We start from the raw sequence: 19,236 nt of genomic DNA on the forward strand, positions 1-19,236 counted from the left end.
GGTGTGCCTCAAAGTCGTGAAGGTGTGCTCTCTCCGGGCATTATCAGGGGAGATGATGATGCGGTGCTGGGGCCTGAGGTGATTGTTTCGAGAGATCGGTAAACTGGTTGCTTAGGGTGGGAGCAAGGGGGTTGGGTGGGACTGGGCAGGGTTAGGGATTGCAGAGGGCAGGGTGGGGCGAGGGTTGCATTTGCGCAGTACTTTTGGGGGCTTTTCTTGTGGGGCGGTGGCATTCCTGAATAGGCCATGGATGTGGCCAAGGTGGCCGTATTGCAGCGAAAGAAGCCGCGTCGTAGCCGACCGTACTTGGCAGCTAGCTAGCCGCTGTCTGTCCACCCATGTGCCAGTCAGTCAGCAACCCGCTTGCGCCTGCCGGTGTATATGTACACGTTTGTGCCTGCCGTGCCGTGCGTGCAGAACGACAAGGAGTGCATGGACGCCTGCCTGGAGGAGGTCCGGTTGCTGCAGATGATTAATGCGCGCGACCCGCACGACCAGAACCATATTGCCCGATTATACGACTACTTCTATCACATGGTAGGAGGGCAGCACGTGGCGACCATTGTGGTGATGGTGATGGGGGGTTTAGACAACTTAGATCAGCCGAGCGCAAGGTGGTCTTCCAGTGTATCTGTCCTGGATTTGGGACAGTCCTGCTGCTGCTACTGCCGCTGCCCGTGGTCATTGTCGCTGCGGCTGACTTGCGCTGTTGCTGCTGCTGCTGGTCCTCCAGACCCTGCCGTTGACTGCTCCCTCCTGCTGCCCTGCTGGTGCCGGTGGCTATCACCTTCCCCCATCCCCATGTGCAGGGCCACTTGTTCTTGGTGGTGGAGCTGCTGGGTGGCAACCTGTTCGACACGCAGTGCTACGACCCGTCGTACTTCACCGCGGGCCGCATGCAGAGTATCGCCAAGCAGGTGCTGCAGGCGCTGGCGTTCCTGCACCACAACCATATCATCCACGCAGATGTCAAGTGGGTGGGGCATGAAGATGGGGGTGGGTGCCTGTGCCTCTGTGTGTGGGGTGTGTGTGTGTGTACAGAAACGGGCCGTGGTTCAATCCAGGTTTCGGGCTGGGAATGGGAATGTAAGGCGGGGGGGAAAGAGATAGCTGAGGATGTGCGTGGACGGATCTTGGGCCATTTTTTTCCAGATCTTAAAAATTGAAGGCGGCGCAGCCACATGGTACGAGTACATCAGGTTTTAACACCCGGTTTTATGGCTTTCACCGTATCCGGCATATTCGTGTTGCTCTTTTTTACCATCTGGCTGTGCGCGGCCGCCTCTGTCTCTTCGCAGACCGGAGAACATCCTGGTCAAGAACTACAGCAAGTGAGTGGGCACGGCGTTTGGGGGGATGGCGTGGGAAGGATATAGGTGCTTGGTTACTCCCTGGACCGTGCAGAGCAGGAGCACGAACACTTCGGCCACTAGCGCTTGGCGATAGTGCCAGGCCCCCCGCACCACCCCGCCTACACCTGCACCTCTCTCTTCCGCGACCAGCCTTCTCAAGCAAAAGCTACACTACTGTATCAAGGAGAGAGCGGGAGGGTGTCCGTAGAAGCCAGCCACTGCACTTCTACCCCAGCGCGAGTATGTACATCTCTACGGGCTCGTCTACCTACCTCATTCCATCGGGAAACGAAAGGGTGACTGAACCCCGCTTTTGCCGAAGTTCCCTTCGGGGAGGAGGTTAGCTCCACTATCTCCTATCACCTAGTGTTTTTCCGCTAGGCCCCTCCCTATCCAGCCACCCGTCCGCTGACCTGGTGCCGGTTTGCGGCTGGCCCGTGCAGGTGCTCGGTGAAGCTCATTGACCTGGGATGCTCCATCTACAACTCGGAGACCCACCTGAGCCACTACGTGCAGAGCCGCTCATATCGCGCACCTGAGGTGGGGTCGGAGGACTGGGGCCGGGCCGTCTGATGGAAGTTCGTCGAAGGAGAAGGGTTTGTAAACGGGGTGGAAAAGGGGAGGGACCAGGGATTTATAAAAGTTTGCAACTGTGGCAGCCGCAGCGGCAGGGCTGTTGCAACGACCGTGGTGTAGGCAGTACATACGGCCAGGCGGGCGGGATGGTCTTGTGCCACTGAGTCGCAGCACGCGCGTCGATGCATCGGTAATGATGTGACCATTTGGCTAGCTCGTCCGTTTCAGCTTCTAAACGCCACACCATCTCCATTTGTACGGCAGGTCATGCTGGGCCTGCCGTACGACGGGCGCATCGACATTTGGTCCCTGGGGTGCGTTATGGCGGAGCTCGCTACGGGCCAAGTGCTATTTCCGGTGAGAGCTCCTTCCTGATCTAGCATGGTATGATATGGTGTGATAATGCTGCAGAAGGGGATGTAGCCGCGGTAGCGATTATGCCGTAGACTCTCTGGTTTCGGAGCCCACCGTGCATGCGCGAGCAGGGGGTACATGCTCGTGTGCGGCTCCTGGGCACCTTAATGTCATATAGCACCAGAATTTCACCCTGCCACGACCTTCCACAACCTCAGCCACCCATGGACTGCCCGTAGCTGAATTTCCTCTTGCTGCTGCCGCTGTTAATCCCATACCCCAGAACGTCAGTGAGGCTGCTATGATGGCTCGCATGGTGGGCATGCTGGGCGAGTTTCCCCCTTACATGCTCAAGCAGGGCCAGTACGCTGGCGCGTTCTTCACGCGGTCGAGCCGAGTGTACGAGCGCAATGGCGAGACGGGCCTGTTTGAGGTGCGGTACTGGTGGTGGTGGTGGTGGCGCGATTGTAGATAGATACCAATGCGGATGCCCTAGGAGGGGACCCTCCTCAGAGCGCTGTTGAGTTGTTTGGGAGCCCTAAGGGGAAAGCTCCGCAGTCAGAAGCTCCCTCGTTGCGGTCTTCCCGCGTGTGTTATTGTCGTGCGTCCTGGCAGGTAGCTTCCTGGTTTCTTCCTGGTCGACCTCGCTATGTCCTCTCCCTCTATAGCAGAACCCACGCTCGCATTGCTCCTAAGCCGCTCGAATAACCACCATGCTTGCTCTTCAGCCCGTCACCCCGTACGTCAATATCCAGAAGGCCAAATCTCGCATCAGCCCCATGCACCCAATACACGCGCAATCAGCCCTCCTTCCACCTCCTTTTTGCTGACAGCCGCCCCACCCTCTTTCCCCCTCTTCTTTTTCCTCCCTTTTCCCCCCTTCCGACGCACGTCACGCTGTCGTCTCCTCTGCGGTGTGTTTCTCCCACACCTTGCACCACACCGGCCCTTTCCCCCGCGGACGTCTCCCAGCTGCTGGTCCCCAAGCGCACCACCCTGCAGGCCCGAGTGGCCTCTGCCGACCGGGGCATGCTGCACTTCATTCGCCACCTGCTGGTGCCCGACCCTGCCAAGCGCCCCACGGCGGCGCAGGCGCTCAAGCACCCTTGGCTGCAGTACCGGTATCGCAGCCCCAAGTAACGCCAGGTAGAGCCGACCCGGGCTCGCAGCTGAAGCTGGTGGGTAGCCATCAACTAGTTGCCGGGAGCTAAAAGGAACTGATGGCTGAGTACTTGACAGCCGGTAGCAGTGACGAGGGGTGCTCAGGGTAGGGGCTGTGTTTGGGGCTTGCGTAGAGGACAGCGGCAGCTGCGGGCAGGTCCCCACTGCCACCACACACGCGTCGGCGGACTTCTTCCTTCACTGAAGCTGCCTCTCCTATGCCATCCTCGCAGCTTTCCACTTCCCTGGACGGACGGACTGGGGAGTTGAAGGGAAGCGTAGGAGCCGGCAGCAGGGCTTAGGGTCGTATCCTCGTATACGTTCTGTTAGGAGGCTTGGTTGAAAAATTGAATATTGGTTCGAAGCTGGTTTCGGAGCCGTTTGGAGATGTGGTTTATGCTCGATGGTGTATGGAGTTGCCCTCTTCGCCTCTCTCTCTCTCATTCGCCTTCTAGACTAACTGTTTGCAGCCGGCGGGAGCGCCGGTCACGTGGCGGGGAAACATCCAGGGGCGGCAGGGAGCCCTTAAGAACTCCTGCCGCTTCGGGCTTGGCCGCTCTGGACCGGGGTTGGGCCGCCGAGTGGAATTTGGTTGCACGGCAGGTGGTCGAGAGAGAGCATCTGAGCCGAGATGTTTACGGTTATTGTTTGTGAGGGATGAAATACAGGGCAGGTGAACGGTTTGGAGGCATCCATGATTGACTGATGGGTGGATGAATAGGTTGAAAGGACAGGAGGGGATGTCGGCGCGGTAGGCAATACATGGCTGTGGCAGTTGCTCGTTGGTTTGCTGCTTGTGGTGGGTTGGGCGTTTGGGATGTGTTCAGGTGGTGTAGCGTCACGTCCGAGTAGTCCCCGTGCAGCCCGCCTGTGTAGTCCAGAGCCAGCGGGTTGCCATGAGCGGCGGCAGCTTGCTTGGTTGTTTTGCTCCACAGACCCAAGTGCTTCGCTGCCGTGGAGGCGAGCTGCACCGCGCGTGAAGCGGCACTTGCTCAACAGGCACAATAGGGACACGGAACCGCATGCGTGAGCTAAATCTTTCGGGGCATGTGGCCGTTCGCGCAGGGCTGGGGTAAGGGTAAGGGTCAGGGTGATGGCCTGTGAAAGAGGACTAAGGCAAAACGGATATTGGCTGGCTGGATGGACGAGTGTGCGATACAGCACCCGCACCTACCCCCGCGTAGATGTCAAGAGGGAAATACGTACGGCAGTGAGGACGCGTCGGCCCCGCCTCTGCTGGTGCCTGTACCTCGCGGTATGAAGGAGAGAGGGGTTTTCTGAAAGGCGTGTTGTTTTGTTGCGGAAGCTGCGACAGGGCGCTGCGGGGTGGGTCAGTTGTTGCATTGGTGATTGCCTGAGGTCGGTGAGTGAGCGCACTGTGGAGGGTACGATGCGGGGCGGACGCACAGGGTCAGCGTGTCGTGGAATATGGTTGTGAAATGTACAGCACAGTGACAGGACTATGACAGGTGCGAGAGGGGACGGTGATGTCCTGCGTGTAGTGGTTGGGAGTTGATTGGCCTCTTGTTCAGCTGGCGAGGAGCGCTGTGCAGGGGGAGACAGCGTAGGGGGCCAGCACGAAGGCACGGCCGTAGGTTCTGCCTTTGAGAGATGAGAGCTTATTAGGGGTAGGTGAGCCACTCTTAGCAAGACACGAGGTGAAATTTGTTCTGCCCTCGACGGTGACGTAACGCAGCTGCACCGAGACGAGCGTTCCCGACCTGGACGGGGCAAGCGGAGGTATGTGTATGAAGTATCGGGGGGATGGGACTAAAACCTAGGAATTGACTATTTAGGACAGAAGATGACATCGATCTGCATCAACCCGGGCCTGCGTCCTCCTAGTCTGTTTGTCCGTCCGCATTTAGGTGGCGCTCACAGGAGGATTGGAAGTCAGTCCGTTGTAGCTGTACCTTCAATAGGGAGAAGTCTTTGACGCGGGCGAAGATGATGTTGTCACGAGGGAAGATTGCTGTCGTACAGAAGACGTCATGATAATGCAGGGGGAGATGCGGTGGTCTTCGTAGGCTGTGTGGCGTGGCGGTTTAGTACCTGCGCCGTAGAAAGAGAAACGAACTCGCGTGTCGCCCTGCCATGGTGCCAACCGTTTGCCCACCCAGCGTTTCACCATCGTGCGTCCCGGTAGCTCACTGTGTATATTGCGTTCCTCATAATTTCTTCATGTTGTTTCGGTGTTCATTGTTTTGGCGGCGATGCTTGTTCACATACAATACATGTTCACATGTCGTGTTTTAATGTTGTGTGTTCAACATGGCCAGGGGGAACAGACTGTATTATAGCATCGTGCTTTCTGTGTTGCAAACGTGTGAAGGCTGTGGAAGGGAATATCATATTGTCGATTGTGCTTTACCAGTAACTCAAGTTCGGGCAGAAGAAGAAAGACACGTAATTGCCGTACTTGTGGCGAGTACGGCAAAACTGAGTATCTTTCTCACCACAAGTAGTACTCTCCCAGGTGAAGTTCCCTAGCACAACCAAACTCCACCACAGCTCATCTGTCCACACAAAAAAACGGCTACATTCATTTGCAACAATGTGCCAATGTGGATTATTTCTTCACGTGGACGGTTACACGGTTCACAATTACCTTCCCCAAGCACTGCCTTCCTTCTGCCACCTACCTTTCCTTTCCCCCCGTCCCGCCGCCACCGGGAGACCATCTGACAACCAAAAAGCAACGAGTACAACCCGGCCCTGCGATCGTCACTGGACAGTAGCCTCCCAGGACAAGGCCATGCCCCCTTACAGCCAGCCCTATACGTTAGTGCACAAATCATTGCATGCAAATGTTCAATTTTTTCTTATCCCAGTACAAATGAAAAAGCAATGATAGCCTTTCACTCGCTCCTTCATGACGTGATCACCTAAGGAGTAGCACAGACCCCTCCCGTCCCCATACGAGCCGTCAACCCTCCTTACACCCCCACAGCCATCTCATGTCATCTGCGAGCTACAAGGAACTACAAGTCCCCCGACGACATTTTGCGCTTGGTGACCAATCGCATCAACAACTGTACAATCGACCTATACGGCGGCAGTACATCCGAGCCAAAGTCCGGTGCATTCCACTGCCGCACATGGAATGAAACCATCTGACGTAACAAGTCCCGATTGTTCTTCGCCGCCTCCACCAACTCTGTCAGTTGTTCCCGTGGCGACCGTCGGTCGTTGTAATACGATAAAGACGCGAAATAGCTCTTACTCCATGCCGGGCCGTTCGCAGTTGGCAACAGGCTCGGCAGCCTCGTAAACCCGTAACCTTTTAGCCGGGCCAGCTCTGCTAGCGCAACATCTGCACACCCAAACCGTTGCAGGTTCGGCAACCGGGAAGCGAGCACAGGGCAACACAGGGAAGGTTCGGAATGTCGCAACGGGGCTGACACAAAGGGGGAGAGAGCATTGAGAGAACATCGGGGTAACATCTTGCCCCAAACCAACGCCTTGCCCCCCCCCGGTAGCGCGAGCCGATAATAAGCACGCGCATATACTTGCCTGAGTACGGTCTATGGTCCACCAGCGTCCTAAGAGCCTCCGCAGCGTAAAACTGCGGATCAGCCATCAACTCCCGCATCAGCCCCACACTGTAAATAATGCCCGCGCCGCCGTACGCTGACACCTCCTCCTGTACAGGACACTCTTCCGGGAATGCGGCCGTGGTGTTGGATCTCGGTCTGCTGCACGGCTCCGGTAACCTGCAGGGGCACAGCCGGGCGGCCCCCGCCTCGGCACACGGCAGGCACCTCGGATCCACTGCACAGCGACATGGGTAGTAGCAGTAATGCAATCGCGACCACCACCATCATCATCATCATCATCATCATCATCATCATGGCCGTCTTCGTTATCAGGATCATTGTCATCGTCATCATGAGTAAGCTGCAAGATGTACAATGAGGGCTCACAGGCTCACAGGTTCATGGAATGCCCAGCCCACATCGGGAGCAGCGGCGAGAAAGCAGGGGGACATTGGCACATGGTCAGAAGCAGTTGTAGTAGGATGGGAAGACGTGTCATGCCACATCACCGGCCTCACCTCGCTTGGGTGCTGAACAAGGGCAATGCCCCGGCTTGCACTGCAAAAGCTCGCACTCCACCAAAAAATCGCTCAGCATGTGGGGCTCATCAGCAGGCAGTCCCAGACTGTTGAGCAGGTTCAGGACGGCGCGGGGCACGAACACCGTGTCAGCATCCCCCACGAGCAACCACTTGAATTGGCCGTGCATTTCCTCGAAGGCAAAGACTGGGGCCAGGGCTTGGCGCAGTGTAGCGGGATGGCCTGGGAAATTGGGCAATGCTGTGAAGCTTTCGCCGTAGGGAGCTCCTGCCAGAGGCAACCGGGCAGGCGGGTAATCAGTGGGTGCTGGGAGGGCAGGTGGGGTTTAGGAGCGTCTAGTTGTCCATTGGGTCAGGAACTGGGGGTTGGAAGCTGGTTATCGTTGTCATGGTTGACGTGTGTCCTCATGAGCTTCCCTCTTGGTCATCGCGACAGAGATCTGAATTTGGCTGCTTTGGGTATTGAATTTAGTTAAGGCACGGCGGAGAGATCGTGTTCGCCGCTTGGAGAATGAGGATACGGTCATTTCGCTGGCTTTGGGGTTTGGATTAAGACGGGTTGTGGTGGTCAGGTGAGCATATGCATTCTCCAGCGTGCAGGTGCAAACGCACGTGTGTGCAAGTATTTACTCACCCAAGACCCGCAAGGTGTTAACATCCAAACCCTGGTCCACCATGACATGGGTCCGCAAGCCAGCCCGCCATGCCCGTGATGCAACAACCAGGGGTGCGTTCTTCGCATCCACTGCAAATGTAACAGCCAGGTCACTAAGGTCGTAAAGGTGTGCTGGCTCTCTTAAGCCTGCCGGTTCCGCGGCAACCATACAGCCACAGCTTAAAAGAGAAAGAAATGTTGCTTGCACAACTGTCGAAAACTGTAACATATGGCCCCGTAAGAGCCGCATCATCGGAATTCAAAATGCCGTTGTGAAATGACCCTTCAAACGTTAGCTTAAGCTTACGCTGCATCAGCATTTCTAGCCAACTTAATACAAAAGAACATGCAACAGCATTGAAAGTCTGTAATGACGTCTTGAGCGTACAGTATATACGAAAACCCGTGCGACAGTTCTTTATGGCATAATTCGCCAAGACAAAGCAAGGCAAGACCAGTTGAGCATAATAGGTGGACCACCATTATGAGTTTTAGGTTAGGCGGTCGTTGAGTTCCAGGACGAATGGCTGTGAACGCGCCGTGTGTACCTTGGTGAAGGATGAGGTGTATGTTTTTTGTAACCAGCCTACGGGGGATTGCTGGTTAAGCGCAAGGAGGGCTTTAGCTCCCCAGGATGTGAGATGTTATACTATTATGATCGAGGTTCCCCGGCATCTAGCTGTGGGCTGTTCTGGGTAAGGTCAGGGTAGGAGGACCGGAGGACCAGGCACAGGGATGTGATGCAGTTAAACTACACCAACTAAATTTTCATATATCTTGGTCCTATTATTACTGTTACTGTTACAACTCGCCACGCTACGACCGTCGCCGCTTACCGTTGCTACCGTCGTCGCTTACGACTTTACGAGATCAGCGACGGAGGGATCTGTACGCGCTTAGGCCTGACTTCCTTGATCCGTCACGCAACATAAGTGTAATTGTATGCAAGTGCACTTCTCGCAGTTTGTAGGACTCTAGGATGCTAGGCTCCTTGCAGCAACTATTGCTTGGGGCGGCTCTCTCAACGGACACCCTTTCGTATGTGTCGTATCTTTTTTCAATTTTGCGTGCACTAACTTATAAAGTATTATTGCACCTTGCACTCCACCGCTCGCTATCACCGACACCTCATCAAGCCCCAAACCAAACGCCCAAACGTCCGCTAGCAGCAGATGGCTCGTGGGCTTAGTTGCGGGTTCCTGATAGGAGAACAGCCACGGTGTGTGTGTGCGTGCGTGCGTGCGTGTGCGTGTGTGTGTGTGTGTGTGTGTGTGTGTGTGTGTGTGTGTGTGTGTGTGTGTGTGTGTGTGTGTGTGTGTGTGTGTATGTGAGTGTATGTGTGCATGTGCGTGTGCGCGCGCAATAGACTTTCTGGAGTTGCGTTATTCTCCGTAGATGTAGTTTTGGGGCCCATAACGAGCCGGGGCCCCAAAGGTCGTAGGCCCGAAGGCTGTCCGAAATAGATAAACACCGTGAAAATGGATGATGAACACCTAACATGCTGTTGCTCGAACAGGAAAATTATGTCGAACTATCGAATCAGCCAGACTGCTATCAAAACCCGAAGCCACCTGGAAATAGTCTCTATGGGGGCGGATCGAAAGCACAGACTCTCTTAACCATCCCTACAATCTCATTCACGGCCACCGCCGTCATATTGGCTTCGCCTCCGCCACACCTTGCACCTCTGTGCGGGATCCTTCCTTTGGCATCACCGCCGGGTCCTGACCTTACACACATTTGCAAGCGATTCGCCTAGGTCAAGTGCCAGTCATCGCAGCTCTTGGAGGTACTCACCTTCATCAATAACAGCAGCAGTAGCAGGACCGCGCTGTCTCCTCACGTTGATTGCAGGACCGGGTTCATGCGGACAAACAGTGAGAAACAAGCGGGAGGAGGGTGTGTGCGTGGACAAGTCTGCGTGTGATGTGTCTATCACCGGGTCATCATAGCACGTCAAGCGCGAAATTATACCTCAAGGCTGCGTTATGCATCACAACACGCAGGATGCGGGCGGAGCTGGGTCCGAGCGGACCCATCTCTTGTATGTCTGCCTGATAGAAGCTGCTTTATTGATAGCACTTAGTGTTGGACACTCGGAGCCTTAGGAGTCTCTTTAACAACACCAGTGCTTGCAGCTTTTGCGCGGGCAACGCGTACTGCCTTTTCAATATGCTGTTGCTCCCAGATGCTTTGGGAATGCCGCCGTGGCATACCTCTTCGCGCAGACCCCTTCACATCAGGCAATTGAAAACATCGGTGTAATTGGGAAGATGGTTCCCTAGCTGAACGAGTTCCACTTCCAGCCGTCGTGTCGTCACAAAGCGCGCTTTGTCAGCTTCGGGCAATTGGGCGCTTCGTTACCGCAAAGAACGTGGGGCGGCGGGGTCGGACTGTATTCTCGATCTCCCCTTTCCCTTTTTCTGCCCCTCCCTATGCGGCTTTCACTCGCGCACTTTTCCCCATGTTCACCGCAAAAGGCACCAACGCCAACATCAGCTGTTATGGCCGTCCCCTTATGCATCTCCCACAGGATGAGTCACCGGACTTCGGCCAACTCCACCTAAGTCGTTCCACCGTTGCTACGGATAACAGAAAAATTGCCTAAGGGCAGCAGGAGGCGGCGGCCCTGTGCGCACCTGCGAGCTTCAACTACGTTTGCTGCGAATAGAACCTGCTGCTAATGTAAAGCCGGGACGAAACAGACTACCCGAGCCTATGCAAACGAATGGGAAGGGACGAGCGCGTAACGCCCAGTCCCTCCGCGCTCATCTCTCCTTTGAACGCGGCTATGGCCGCTTGGAAACAAATTTTTTTAAGCGGGACTCTAAAATTCCGGCTCCAGATCAGCTGTTCCGGCACGAGAGATGTTTTTACATGGAGCGCATAGGGTTTGAATATACATGGTATCCGCTATCAGAGGCCCCGGCAGGCAGCGAACCGCTGGCGAACCAATGGATGAGCTAACATAGGCTTTGGATCGTTTTAAGCGATTAGAAATTCCTAGCACGGCCGTTTGGTACGACGGGTTATGCATCACCGCCAAATTCACCAAACTTCCCATGACACTCACCTGGCATAGGCCACTTCCATGCTGAACGATATAGAGATCAATTTCTATGGATTATATTTTTCCCATCTCTTATATTGTTTGCAAGTATGCTTTCGCCATCTACGAACGGACCGTTAGGCCGTCGGCGCGGCTCACCGAACGCTCGCGGCCAGACACACATCGACACTCGGGCACGTAGTCAGAAGCACAGCATAACGATAACGACTGTTTTTATTATATCCTTAACAGCTGTAACGGCAGCTACGTTTTGGGTGTCGGGCCATCATCGATTTTCAAGCGCGACAGACCAACAAAGCCCCAGATTCCCGGAACGTCCAGAGCCACACAACTTGGCGCGCGGCGAGTATCCAATTTAACCGCCGCTGCTGTCCAATGTTTCTAAAGTTTACCTTCATTTGGCTGGCATCCTCATTTATCAGTTCCTAGCACTGTTTGTTGCTAGAATAACGAACGGCCTCACACGCCCCGAGGAATTCATCACACCAGTCAACACCAGCTGCACTACGCACTTTTACCGAACGCAGCCCGGCGTGACGGGCTTGACCCGGCATCTAATGCAATTGACTCGCCCGCCGTGAAACCACTCAACCGCGCAACCCGCAGGCCACCTCCGAATCGCACAGCACACGGCAGGCCCAACCCCACACACAGCTCCGGAGGGCACAGAACCAGGGGGCATCACGCAGGACGTCAGCCAGCGCCGCAGCGCCGCCGCCGCCGCCGCTGCCGCAGCCGCCGTCGCCGCAACTGCGACCTCCCAAGCCCGCACGCACACATCCCTGTTCCAGGCGCTGCTACTGCATTCGTCCGCCGGACATGTCGCCGCCGCCGTCGGCGCCAGACGAAATTCGGCCCAGCTGCCCGCACTTGCCGGCCCGCCAGACGGCCCAGATGCAGTCGTACTTGACTCCTGCCGCCGCTGCGCCGCCTTTTCTGCATCGGACTTTTTGGCGGACGCGCCCGATCTGGAGCTAGCGGGTGAGGATCCGTACTGGCGGGACTGGCTGACGGCGCCGCCAGGGGACCTGAGCTCCAGCGGCGGCGGCGGCGGCGGCGGCGGCGGCGGTGGCAGTAGAGCCATGAAGCATGCGGCAGTTACGGGGGGCCCGGGCGATGTACGGCGACAGCAATGTCGGCGTGTGGGGTCCTTTTTGGGCGCTGTACGGAACAATGAAGAGCTGGAGGCCTACCGACAGCGCATCGTGCGATATGTACGGAGCCCGCAGTACAGGGTGAGCGCAAAGTTGTTGCCGTACATGGATAAAGATGGGTTTTCGGGGAGGGAAGAGGGGAGGGGACGCACTTTAGGCGAATGTAGAGAGGCGGTTTCAGTTTTTATGTTGACCTAGGACGACTTTCTGCCGTACATCTTCCTTTGCATTTTATACGTGCCTGTATACATCTATACACACACACACAGACACGCACGCACGCACTCAGACTGGACTACGGAGCCCTTGCTCTGTCGGTAACGGCATCATATGGTATCCCACCCTGCTTTGGCAGTAGAATTTACTCGGCGGCGAAGTTGCCGTGGACTGTCGTTTATGAGCGGATACATGCTTTGGGTAAAGTTTTTCTGTTTATATCGTTATCCCCGCCCGGGGCCCCAGGCTCGGGCCGCCTCCATCGCCCGGCCCTCCTCCTCCCCCCCCACCTCCCCCCCCACATCGGTGTCCCGGGGAATCCTGATCAGCGCGGGTGGCGCCCGCTACACCGCCAACCTCATCGTAACGCTCCACGTTGTACGACACCATTGGGGCTGTAAGCTGCCTGTGGAGGTAGCCTGGCAGGTGGGATAGATCGTACGGCAGGTGGGGTAAGAGGTACGGCGGGGGGGGCGGGGGGGGGCGGGGGAAAGGAGGATGACTAGGGCCGGGGTATCACATGGGGAGTACGGAAGCCAGGAGGGGGAGAGGCCGCGGGAGGTGAAGCACAAGAACATATACACATGCATACATGCATGCATACATACATGCACACGCATACACGCGCATACACGCGCCCGCCTGTGACTGTGTCATCTGAAGCAACCTACCCTCCGTTTTTCCCTCCGTTCCCGCCATAGGGCCCGGAAGAAATGGACAACGTCACGTGGGCCTCCCTGGAGCGACATTTTGCTCCCATTTGGGGTTTCGACGTACGAGCGGCCCCTCACCCGGTTCCGGAGCTGCATAGCGCCAGGTGCGGCCGCTGCTGTTCTTGGGGGTCTTCCGTAGCGTACGGAGGAGTGCGAGAGTGGGAGGAGTGTGTCTGTGTGTTTGTCTGTGTGTCTGTTCTTTTGCGTGTGTGTGTGTATGATTGTGAGAGAGAGTGGCGTGGAGAGGTGGGGGGGAGGTGAAAAGATTATATCAACTCAAAAGGGTTTTAGGGTTTTCTTAGGGTTTCAAGTGAGCGTCTGCGCGCTCCGTCAACCGCCAACCCGAGGGGGGGGTGTCGCCATTTCACCCACACCCTGCACACCCTGCCGTACGTGACCTGTACTGCAGCTTCCAGCCGACGTCGTACAGCGGGAAGGTGTACGCCCTGGCGCTCTGCAGCTTCCGAGAGGTCGGTTCCGGTTTGCAGTGCGGTGCTGCGGACGGAGGAGGAGGAGGAGGAGAGGGGAGGGGAGGGGAGGCGGGCGCGGGAGGGAGGGAGGGGGTGTAAGTTCCTGTGGATTTGGGCGTTGATGGACCCATCGAGATATCTCTGTCCGCGCGCTCTCCCCCTCGTACCGTCCCCCCACTCGCCCGCACCACACGCACACGTGCGCCCCCCACGTGGCCATCTCTCCGGCCTCCCAAGCCGGTAACCAAACCTAAGTCAATAACAGTGACAGTAACAATAAAAGCAATTTGTTTTTTAGTGTGTGGTTGGAACTGGAACTCGCTCGCTACTTAGGGTACCGGAGAGAAAGGTCCGCCCTAGCGGGCAGGAGGTGTACGGCAGAAGGCAGTTTAGCGTACCGACTGGACGGCAACGTAGCGGACACCAAAGCAGGACTTACCGTACAGCGGCATACTAGACACGGACATGTTCCTCACACAACCTTCCCTTTACGGCGTGTATGTATGTATGTATGATGTGTGGGATAGGGGAGTCAGATCTTCACCCTGTGGCCGCTACCCTGCGAAACCCTGCCTGCCTTGGCATATCGGGGCACCCTCATCCAGTCACCCTAGCCATCTTCTCAGTGGATCACTCAGGTTCAGGACCCACAACCGACATCAGACTGGATCAGACGATCGGTGGCCCAACTTCCTTCCTGGTCGTCTGTCAAATGGAAGCGGACCCAGATGAATTTCGTCCATCAAGGATTATATACCACGTGCCTGGGAAGAATTATGACTGTCCCAAAATCCTTAGAACTTATCGAGAACTGTACCATACGTTGAATATATAGATGACACCTGCCAGGATTGAACTGGCGACCTCCTGTGTGTTAGACAGGTGTGATAACCAACTACACCAAGGTGTCTCTCGATGCACAATGCCGTACATGTAATATTTTATCGCTACCCATCCTCCAACCCCTCAGCCTCAAACCCCAACCCCTACCCACACGGCAAGCAGGTTCTCATGTTGGACGCGGACTCACTGCCGCTGAAGAATCCGGAAACACTCTTCGAAGATCCACGATTTGTAAAGCACGGCAGGTACGGCGCGTGGTGTACGAGGCCCCCATGGGTGCATATGCCACCACTGAGCGCTTATACGACCCGTGTCATGTGCCGCCCCGGGTGTGGTCCCCCCCCACCGGGTGCGTGTTGATACTCCATCATCCGGGTGGTTCCCCTCCCGGGTATTGGGCCCCCGACACCCCCCACTACTCGCGACTCGTTTCGAACAACGTGACAGTGTGCGGGCCTACGATTCCTCTCTTTACTTAGGTACTGTTAATGTTATCATTAATTTAGCAACGGCGCACACACAGCTCCAATAATTTAGCAACGGCCGATACCAGCAGTCGACTTACGAATCTCTTTCCAACACTTGGCGACCCTTGCATGTGGTGGACTCCAACTCCCAACCCACCAACTCCGCCCCACCCGAGCAGCCTCTTCTGGCCCGATGCATGGACAGCCCAGGCGCATTCCTCAGTGTACGGCTTGTACGGCATTGATTACGGCAAAGCCCAGGTAGGTAAGTCCCCCGTCTGTCCTTCATATGTACGGTAACCTCCCGTACCGCTTCGTGGATTGCTTCCGGGCCCCCTTGCGTTGGAGCGGCCAATTTCCCGCTCATAAGGCCGCCCTCGGTACTCCCCGCCCCGCCTCCCTCCCCATCTACCCCTCGTCCCGCCTCGGGTCCCACCCCCCGCGACAGCGTGTGCTGTCCCAAGGCCTGGGTTTCGGTCGCCGCGACGCGGAAAGCGGTCAGTTGCTGTTTGACCGAGCTCGTCACCTGGACGTACTGGAGGTACGGCATGTGGGTTTTACCTGCGGGCCCTCCCCCGCCTTCCCAGTCTCACACCTTTACACTGCTTGCACTGAGTGTTATCCGCGCAACCGCTCAACCCCTGCCTGTACGGCAACATGTGTGCACACAACCCCGTCCTTGAACAAACACAAAAAAGCGCACATACATCTGCAGTGTTCGTGAACAGACACACACATACATACATACATACATACATACATACATACATACATACATACATACATAAGCACAAGAAAGGCGCCGGCCACTCCACGCCGCTGTCCCCGGCAGGCTCTCCTCATGATCAACCGTCATCCCACCGCCAACCGGTTTCTGCTCTGGGGCGACAAGGACTCCTTCTCCCTGGCCTTCGCGGCGGTGGGTAAGGCGCACTGCTACAACCAGGTCTCCGCGCCACCATGTGAGGGCGGGGGGGGGGTTAGGTGGTGGGGGGAGGGGAGGGGAAGGATATGGGGGGATGTCTTAGCAGGGGTAGGGGAGGGCGGGAAGGTACTTCCCGGGGCGCAGGTAGGTAGGGAGGGCTCGGGCGTACACGTGCCCGTGTGCCGTACTTTGAATCTCCTTGTGATGGGACTGCGATTTACGTTGTAAGCATTGACGACGACCTGGACGAGTTTTGCGAGGACGTACTGCGGTGTCGCTTTTTTCTTTCCTTTATCAATCAGCTAACAGTTAGTTTACTCTGTTAGCTAACAAACCAACTAAACTAACGGACCAACTAATTAACTGCTCCTCCGCAGCTGCCTACCTCCTCTGGTCGCCGGACAAACTGCTCACCAAGGCCACCAGCCAGCGGGGCCCAGGCTGGCTCTTGGGCGGCTTTGTACAACACCTGGAAGACGTGCCGTACGTGTACGGCATGGACGATACAGACAATGTAAGTACGGCAGGGTGCATCAGCGGCGGCGCCGCTGGGCCCGGCGAGACTCCGGCAACCGTCGGCAGCCGGTGGCGTCGGCGGCACCACCTTAGCACCGATACTGCTCAGACTGCTGATGGCGGCGGCGGCGGCGGCGGCGGTGGTGGCGGCGGCGGTGGTGGCGGCAGCGGTGGTGGCGGTGGCGGTGGCGGCGAAGAATCAGTTGGTAGCAGCAGCTATAGCACCATTGCTACGGGAACTACTGCCGCGGCCGCGCCGATGGCAGGCTCGCAGCTACCGATGCGACCACAGCCGCTAACGCACCTGCTGAAGGCAAAAGCGGCCCCGCGGCCGCGTCTTCCGCTCCTTCCCCAGTCGCCGCAGCGGCGGCAAGCACAGCTGCAGGGAGAAGGACCGGCGGCTCAGGCACATCCGCGATCCAGGGGGGACCTACGGGGAATGTCCAGCCCTAGCGGCGAGATGCACGGCGCCAACGCATCCCGTACCTCCAGCGCCTCCGCCGCCGAACCAGAAAAGCCAGCGACAGCGCTGCCGCTGCCTCTGCCGCCGCTGCTGTCCAGCGACGTCCCGCGAGCGAAGTCCCCTGCTGTCGCCATGAACAGTTCTCAATCCATACCTCCCACGCCCGTGACCGCCGCTGCCGTACGTTTGGCCGCGACGCCGTCTCAGCCGGAGGAACCAATGGCGGGAGCATCCTCCGCACTAACCTCCTCATCGTCTCCCTCCTCCTCGTCCTCCTCCTGCGCCTCCTCCCCCTCGCCCCTGACCGGTCTGGTGTCCGCCGCCTTCTTGCATCGAACCATGGCCAAGCTCCGTGCAGATGCAGAGCCCGCCCTGCTGCAGCTGATCACTGCGCCAATGACACAGAGGTGCGCTGCGAACATGAAGAGGGACCTGACCGGGGGGGGAGGGGAGGGGAAGGGGGAAAAGGGGTTTGGGGACCATGCATTCTCCAATCCTTCACCGCACCACATCTCACTAACCCGCCTGGTTCCACCCCACCGCTCAAGCACCACATGGGGCTGTCGTACTCTCGTCCACTTGCAGGTGGGCGTCGTACTTCCTTGCCCACGACAATCTGGGCCCCACTCGCGGTGTCCCGTGGGACTATTGCGTTCCGGAATCCGCGGTCGAGATTGTGAAGGCCTCGGGATCAGCGGGGTTGGATTGGGCCGGCGGTGGGGGCGGCGGCGGGTTCGGCGGCAGGGGCGGCCCACCGGCGGCTGCGGCATTACCTTCTGATGGGATTACGCCCGAGGCGAGCAGTAAGGCGCCCGGGCAAGCTCAAGGGCTATGGACATGGTTGCGACAGCGGAACTGGAGCGGGGGCGGGGGCGGCGGCGGCGGGGATGAACATGAGCCAGGTGGCGGCGGCGTTGGCTGCGACGGCCGCGGCAACGGCACGTGTCGGGTGCGGCGATGGCGGCGGCCGCCACGTCCGCGGGAGGAGCCGCTGCCTCCGCCGCAGTTGCTTGGCGGCGACGGTAGCGAACAGGAACGTGGCGACGGCGCGTGTCCCTTGGACGAGCTGTACGACTACCTAAAGGTCCGTACACCTCACATCTTGCCGCACTTCCCCCCCAGTCTCTCCGTCCGTTCGGGTCTTTCGCGAAACATTCCAAATCTGAAACCCTAAAACGCAGATTCTCCCTATCCCCTTCAGGCTGTAGATTCCGGACTTCCTCTGGACCGACATCCTCCACTGGAGGCCTTATGCGCGAATGAGGTCCACGACTACGTCGCCACTGCAAACGCTGCACTTGACCGCGCAGCAGCCGCGGCGCTGGCGGCGGCGGCGGCCGCTGCAACCATCGGCGGCCGCCGCCCCGTCGAAGACCCGTCTTTCCTGGCCGCGTTCCGCGACACCCAAGCCGCCGGCCAGCTGAACCGGGTACCACTCCCCCGCTCCCCCGCTGCGGACTTTTATCCGTACATCGAGGCTAAGGTCATCCGCGTGGCATCGCCGCCGCGCCCGCTGCCTGCCGTACAGTACGACTGGCAGGACCCGTGGCCATGTGAGACCGCGCCGTTTGTGTCCGCCATACGGGCGTCGTACATGGCGTACGTTTGGCTTCACGAGCACCAGCGGGAATTCCCGATCGTGATGCAGGGGGCCCCCGGGGGCAAGAGGGGTTGAGAAGGGCTGTAGGGTTTTGCCGTAACGGTCGTAGGCATCCGCATGCCTCGAGAGAATATTTACTGCGGCCCCATGATATTGTCGTATGGCTGCGGAGAGGCTGAAAAGGGGGTGTATGGGCCCTAGATGCTATGGCTATGGTGAGGTGGGTTCCTAAGGCAGGAGGGCGGATGGAAAGCATTTCGCTTTTGGAAGAACGGTCCGGAAGAAACATTGTACATGAAGAATGACATCTGGAGTGCAGTGCAACAATAATACATTCGTAACTGCGATTTTAGTAGTGCCGTGCGGTGGATGTAGTACATTGCCGTACCGTACTGTACGCAACAGCATTTGCCAAGTATGTTGTTGGATGAATACAATCGTTGCCTGTCCAGGGAGGTCTTCGTAGCGTCACAAATTACGGCAGTGACGTCATCGATTTGTAGTAGACGTACCACTGACCACTGACCAATGATGGTGATGGTGATGATGATAGTGTGGGGTCGAGCCGGGTTGAGGGTTGAGGTGAGGCGAGATGAGAAGCGAGGTGAGGTGAGGTGAGGTGAAGGT

General features: G+C 57.5%; 3 protein-coding genes across 3 annotated transcripts; 2 read left to right on the plus strand and 1 right to left on the minus strand.

Moving 5' to 3' along the window:
* Positions 1-432: 432 nt before the first annotated feature.
* On the plus strand, positions 433-3,422 carry VOLCADRAFT_65761 (uncharacterized protein; the record flags this gene model as incomplete). Its single annotated transcript, XM_002955263.1, has 7 exons — positions 433-537; positions 810-973; positions 1,299-1,331; positions 1,796-1,892; positions 2,193-2,285; positions 2,566-2,715; positions 3,255-3,422. The coding sequence occupies 7 exons, from the start codon at positions 433-435 to the stop codon at positions 3,420-3,422; spliced, it is 810 nt and encodes a 269-aa protein (XP_002955309.1).
* Positions 3,423-4,774: 1,352 nt separating this feature from the next.
* VOLCADRAFT_96258 (uncharacterized protein) lies at positions 4,775-8,341 on the minus strand (the record flags this gene model as incomplete). Its single annotated transcript, XM_002955322.1, has 5 exons — positions 4,775-4,819; positions 4,851-4,988; positions 6,979-7,214; positions 7,498-7,824; positions 8,152-8,341. 5 exons carry the CDS (start codon positions 8,339-8,341, stop codon positions 4,775-4,777), a joined length of 936 nt encoding a protein of 311 aa, XP_002955368.1.
* Positions 8,342-8,826: 485 nt separating this feature from the next.
* VOLCADRAFT_96259 (uncharacterized protein) lies at positions 8,827-18,684 on the plus strand (the record flags this gene model as incomplete). Its single annotated transcript, XM_002955264.1, has 14 exons — positions 8,827-8,867; positions 10,027-10,049; positions 11,849-12,477; positions 12,859-13,038; positions 13,314-13,429; positions 13,735-13,795; positions 14,798-14,883; positions 15,285-15,366; positions 15,554-15,646; positions 15,938-16,067; positions 16,408-16,544; positions 16,911-17,416; positions 17,595-18,093; positions 18,211-18,684. The coding sequence occupies 14 exons, from the start codon at positions 8,827-8,829 to the stop codon at positions 18,682-18,684; spliced, it is 3,057 nt and encodes a 1,018-aa protein (XP_002955310.1).
* Positions 18,685-19,236: the final 552 nt, after the last annotated feature.

This window comes from Volvox carteri (assembly GCF_000143455.1).
Source record: "Volvox carteri f. nagariensis unplaced genomic scaffold VOLCAscaffold_50, whole genome shotgun sequence".
Lineage (NCBI taxonomy): Eukaryota > Viridiplantae > Chlorophyta > Chlorophyceae > Chlamydomonadales > Volvocaceae > Volvox > Volvox carteri.